A 5,940-nucleotide genomic window follows, 5' to 3' on the forward strand; every position below is an offset into this window, starting at 1 on the left:
TGAAAATAGTTTTGGTATGTTATAATGTTTTTAGCTTATATGCCGAAACTTTTCCTTTTTTAGATTAAATTTTGTACCATATACTATTAAACACGTCTACAAACTATAAAAATACAAAAAGTGTAAATTAAATATAGGGTCTCCTACATTATAAAGCAATAAAATAATTTGTAAGTAAAGTTCCCTTTAAAAAAAAAAATATTACTCCATTACTCTCATTTAGAAGAAATCCAACAAGAGGAAAAAAGAAAGAGGGCAAAGTCTTTTTCTGTTTCTCGCCTGTTTTCACTCTCATTCGTTTGGAGTTTTTTCTGTCACAGCTCCGAGCCCTAATTCATATACAGATACATACAGATTCACATACACACACAGTCATCGGCATTTGATCGCCCGTCAGTCATCCGTCGCCGGCGCCGATTTCGTTAATTTTCTGATTTTTGCTCTGGGAGATCTTTGAATTTTACCCAGTCGAAGAGTCTAGAATAAGAAAAAGAAGACGGGGCCTTGTTTTAATGAAGTTCGGTTTAGGGTTTTCAGAAGTTGATGGATGATCGATATGCCTCAACTGCGTAGCGGTGTGCGCAGAGGCCGTCGACCGATTGCTTCAATCGAACCCGAAAACAACAACAACGAGAACAACGAAAACAAGAGGGTTGCACGGAGAACAACGAGGACGAGGAGAGCAGCAGGTGCGGGAAATAGAGCCGTTGGAGGAAGGAAGAAGAAGAACAACGTTAATAACGAAGAAGAGGTAATTAAGGAAGTTGTACCTATAGTAGTGGTAGATGATGATGAGGAGGAGAATGCTGTGAAGAAAACGACAAGGTCTAGGACTGGTGAAGCAGAGGAGGATAAGGATAGGAAGAAGGAAGTAGAGGAAGGAGAAAAAAAACAGCAAATGGATGAGTACGTTAGTGGCGGCGGTGGAAGCGGCGGTGATAAGGGTTTGGGAGCTGAGGAAGAAGGTAGCATTGCTCCCCTTCCTGAAAGGGTACGATTTTCTTCTTCTTATTCTGTCTCTCTCTAGAGTTCAGTATTTCTGCTTACTCTCTTTCAGTTCAACAGTGCTTTGATGCTGTGTTTTTAAAATTAATTTTTTAATTTTTAATTTGTTTATGCTTGATGATGATGATGGAAGATTCAGTCTTTTAGTTGTATATATAAGCTCTGCAATTCGTACTGATCGCTTGTCTATGCCTCTTGTTCACTATAATTTGTTTATGGAAGAGATTTTAAATTGAGATCTTCTTTGTCTATTTCTTTAATGACGATGGTGTCCAGGGTGGTTTGCTATTTCATGGGTACCTACAACCTGGTTAACTCTGTGTAGTAATGCTTAAGCAAAAAAAGAAGCCACCTAGTGTTTTTTTAATACTCTTCTAGGATTTGAACCGAGAGTGCATGGTTCTCCTCCCATTTCATTAACCACCGGGCCACACCCTTGGGTCTTGAGGTCTTGTTTGTATAAGTCTTTAAGATTATGTGAATTTATCAAGTTTCTTTGGTCTATTATCTTGTGTTGGTTGTCTGAACAAACCTCTGGGTATTTAGTCAGGCAAACTTTCTCTCCATATCTTTTAAGATTTTGATGTTTTATAATTGGCTTTGGGTTGATCTATGAAGTTTTTATTTTTTGACAAGTTTTGAGGAAACGGAGTATGCTTTCTTGTTATTTTCATTGATGTTGGTTGCTCTGATAAATGTGCTTGGTGTTTGATGACATTATGTTGTGTCTATAGTGCTGGGAGCGTATATGAGTTTTTGTGGCTATTCTTGTTTTTTCCCTCCACTTTCTGGTTGAAGGATTCGTCTTGAACATTGCAATTGCAATATCTCCTTTTATGTGTAACAGGTCCAGGTTGGTGGATCACCAGCTTATAGGATTGACAAAAAGCTTGGTAAAGGAGGATTTGGTCAAGTGTATGTAGGTCGTCGGGTAAATCCGTCACATCCACACGAAAGAACTGGCGCAGGAGCTGTAGAGGTAAGCACTACATTCTGCATCTGTGTTTACCTCCGCGCCCCCACCCCCCAAGAAAGTTGAAGATCATTCTCTTTGATATTTTTGTTGATTATATTGACATATTTGGTTCTAGGTTGCCTTGAAATTTGAGCATAGAAGTAGCAAAGGTTGTAACTATGGACCACCTTATGAGTGGCAGGTCTACAAGTAAATCTTTTTCTTGTATTCGTTCGTAATGTAGCTCTTAGTTATTGTGACATATCTGGTAAAAACACTGTCCTATAATTGATAGCATGTTTTCTTTGTGGCAGTGCCCTTGGTGGTAGTCATGGGATACCACGTGTCCATTACAAGGGACGACAAGGTGATTACTACATTATGGTATGTGATTTGCTTACTGTAGTATAACTTTATGATAGTCTCTCTTTGGATTTCCGCTTTAATCTCCATGAAATTACAGAAATGTTTTTGTATGCTTGTAGGTTATGGATATGCTTGGTCCTAGTTTGTGGGATGTCTGGAACAATAATTCTCATGCGTAAGCTCCATTCTGTATTTATAATTTTATGAGGAGGTATTGCTGTTTGCTGGAATTGAATGACATTCTGTTTATTTTTACATTGTCCATTTCAGGATGTCTATTGAAATGGTAGCATGCATTGCCATTGAAGCAATATCCATACTTGAGAAGTTGCACTCTAGAGGGTAAGTATGGATTTGCGGTTATCATCCCGCTACAGGCTAAAGGCTGTGTTCCATCTTAGGCAGAAATTATGTATTCTGGGTTATGATGATATGGTGTACATTCATTTTGTTTTATAACCATGGTGTCTGGGCTAGCTTGTGCGCACCTTGACTAAATCCACGGGATACCTGCTACCTCCCACCAGCAACAGGTACCAAGTAACTCTGTCCACTAAGCTAAGGCTTGGACTGGTGGGAAGAAATCACGTAGTGTGTGTCTCCACTAGGATTTGAACCTGAGATATCATGGTTCTTAACCCACTTCATTGTCCACTAGGCAACACCTTTGGGTGCCTCATTGTGGGAACATATCCTCAACCACCTATCTATCTTCCAACGAAAGTACAAACACACAACATCTTGCGTCTGTTAGTCTCTGGTTTGTGGATAGAATATGGGGTTTGGCTGTGGAAAATGTCTGTGTACACACTACCCTCCCCAGACCCCAGTTGTGGGATTATACTGGGTCGTTGTTGTTGTTGCTGTGGAAAAGTGAACTTATTGTTTTGTGGTTGTTCTGTACAGGAATTCCTTTGACAGACCTGAAATAATCTTGTCATACTGGTGCTGTTGTTCTGCAGGTATGTGCACGGAGATGTGAAACCTGAAAACTTTCTTCTTGGGACTCCTGGAACTCCTGACGAGAAAAAGCTTTTTCTGGTTGACCTTGGATTAGGTATACATGGAAATATAGCTTTTGTCATAAAAGACAACAAATTCGATAACTTTTAGTCATCTCTTTTATATTTTATTTTAGCAATCTTCATCATGTTCTATCTTTGGTGCAACATTTTTATGTGTTTACCTGTTTGAGTGTTGCAGCAACAAGGTGGCGCGATACTTCAACTGGTTCTCATGTTGAGTATGACCAAAGGCCTGATGTCTTTAGGTACAGTAGTCATCAGTTACTCCCTATGTTGTGTGCCTTGGTTTGCATTTCCAAACTGGATTCACTTAGTAAGAAAATCATTGCTCTAGGGGAACTGTAAGGTATGCTAGTGTGCACGCTCACCTCGGAAGAACTGGAAGCCGGAGGGATGACCTAGAATCCCTGGCTTACACTCTCATCTTTCTTCTCCGAGGCCGGCTGCCTTGGCAGGGATATCAGGTTAGCATTTTCTTGATTTAAATTGCAGTATTACTTCTTAACAGATCCCTTTTGTTGACACATGATAGTGATTTTTATAGGGTGAGAATAAAGGTTTCCTTGTCTGCAAGAAAAAGATGGCGACTTCTCCAGATACACTTTGCTGCTTCTGCCCTGCTCCATTTAGGCAGTTTGTGGAATATGTTGTTAACTTGAACTTTGACGAGGAACCTAATTATGCGAAATATATCTCACTGTTTGATGGAATAGTAGGTCCAAACCCAGAAATCAGGCCAATCAACACTGATGGTGCACAGAAGGTATAACCTGACATCTTCATAATTCAGGGCATCCTTGAATTTGAAAATCAGTGACAGGGGAATTTTTTCTAACACATTTTATGTTATTGAAGCTTATATATCAAGTTGGACAAAAGAGAGGAAGGCTTACGATGGAAGAAGATGACGATGAACAACCAAAGAAGAAAGTACGAATGGGAATGCCTGCAACGCAATGGATTAGTGTCTACAATGCTCGTCGCCCAATGAAGCAAAGGTGGTATATATATACTTGCACCTGATATCTCTTGGTCTTTAGCTTGTGTAAAAGGAAATGACATAACTGGCATTTGTAGGTATCATTATAACGTTGCTGATACGAGGCTGGCTCAGCACATTGAGAAAGGAAACGAGGATGGACTATTCATTAGCAGTGTGGCATCCTGTTCAAACTTGTGGGCCCTAATTATGGATGCAGGGACTGGGTTCACTGCTCAAGTTTATGAGTTGTCACCTCTTTTTCTTCACAAGGTCTTTTATCTTCTGTTGAGTGGTCAATCTTGAAGAGTAGTCAAATTTTTGTTGCATACGCAATCTAATATATTTCTGCTAATGTTGTGGCAGATGAAAATACAATTCTTTCTTTCACTTTGGTAGGATTCTGCTAATTCCTCATATTTTATGTTTGAATGTAGGAGTGGATCATGGAGCAATGGGAGAAGAATTATTATATTAGTGCGATAGCGGGAGCAAATAATGGGAGCTCTTTAGTAGTTATGTCAAAGGGTCAGTTAAAAATTATACTTGTTATACTTCGGTTGTCACAGTGCGTGTGAATTAAACCAGGCTGAAGTAGGTTCTGTGGTAAACATCAGGTACTCAGTATCTGCAGCAGTCCTACAAAGTCAGCGAGTCATTTCCTTTCAAGTGGATAAACAAAAAATGGAGAGAGGGGTTCTATGTCACGGCAATGGCAACTGCAGGAAGTAGATGGGCAATTGTTATGTCACGTGGGGCTGGGTTCTCTGATCAGGTTTTTCTTGTGAAATTTTCTTTTAAAAACTTTTTATTAGTTTATCCTCTTTGTGCACTCTGTTTTGATATCTGGTAATCATGTGTTTTTATTAATTTACAGGTGGTGGAATTAGATTTTCTCTATCCTAGTGAAGGGGTTCATAGGAGGTGGGATGCTGGTTACCGTATCACGTCCACTGCAGCCACATGGGATCAAACTGCTCTTGTTCTAAGTGTTCCAAGAAGGAAGCCTGCGGATGAAACACAAGAGACACTTCGTACTTCTGCCTTTCCTAGCACTCATGTCAAGGTCATTTATTCCATCTGTCATCGCTTCATTTTTATGGGGACCATTTCTTTCGCCTTCTGCTTACCTTCCCTGGTCCTAGACCTAACTAGTTATGTTACCTTTTGCAGGAGAAATGGGCCAAGAACCTTTACATTGCATCTGTTTGTTATGGGCGAACTGTTTCTTGAGGCACTAAAAAAATTTGGTTGGGAATTTTCTTGGGTATCATGTGATACTCTGTTGTATGTGCCTTGAAAAAGTGCTTGCTTATTTTTCATCTAAATGGAGAAAAATGGGCAGTCTTTCCTCCTTGGCTAGCTGGCTCTTTTATTATCCTTTGGAGATGATATTCCCTAAATTCCTTGTCATCAGTGTATGTGATAAATTCTAATGTCGAAGATGGTGTCCGTGGCAGTTCATGATCTTATATGGGGGTTTATTTACTTGCTGGTCAAAATTTGTATAGTTTGAACAATAATTAGTTTTTAGAGGCAAGATAAACATCTACTTTTGTAGTACTATGACCTTGCAATTTAAGAGTACAAAGTAGCTTGGACATTGAAGT

General features: G+C 39.5%; 1 protein-coding gene across 1 annotated transcript; it reads left to right on the plus strand.

The window, feature by feature from the left end:
- The first annotated feature begins 217 nt into the window (after nucleotides 1-217).
- On the plus strand, nucleotides 218-5,940 carry LOC107813347 (casein kinase 1-like protein HD16). The gene is made up of 16 exons (XM_075251039.1): nucleotides 218-991; nucleotides 1,853-1,984; nucleotides 2,097-2,170; nucleotides 2,275-2,344; nucleotides 2,446-2,501; nucleotides 2,597-2,668; nucleotides 3,289-3,383; nucleotides 3,530-3,596; nucleotides 3,686-3,815; nucleotides 3,896-4,114; nucleotides 4,207-4,349; nucleotides 4,429-4,603; nucleotides 4,768-4,858; nucleotides 4,948-5,105; nucleotides 5,208-5,396; nucleotides 5,504-5,940. Exons 1-16 carry the CDS (start codon nucleotides 548-550, stop codon nucleotides 5,561-5,563), a joined length of 2,175 nt encoding a protein of 724 aa, XP_075107140.1. The 5' UTR covers nucleotides 218-547; the 3' UTR covers nucleotides 5,564-5,940.

Source organism: Nicotiana tabacum, chromosome 1, assembly GCF_000715075.1.
Source record: "Nicotiana tabacum cultivar K326 chromosome 1, ASM71507v2, whole genome shotgun sequence".
Taxonomy (NCBI): domain Eukaryota; kingdom Viridiplantae; phylum Streptophyta; class Magnoliopsida; order Solanales; family Solanaceae; genus Nicotiana; species Nicotiana tabacum.

Coding starts and splice junctions, on each gene's coding strand:
- LOC107813347 (XM_075251039.1), top strand. CDS start 548: ATGATCGATATGCCTCAACTGCGTAGCGGTGTGCGCAGAGGCCGTCGA. Junction 4,859..4,947: donor TTTAGTAGTTATGTCAAAGG/GTCAGTTAAAAA, acceptor GGTAAACATCAG/GTACTCAGTATCTGCAGCAG. Junction 5,106..5,207: donor GGGCTGGGTTCTCTGATCAG/GTTTTTCTTGTG, acceptor ATTAATTTACAG/GTGGTGGAATTAGATTTTCT.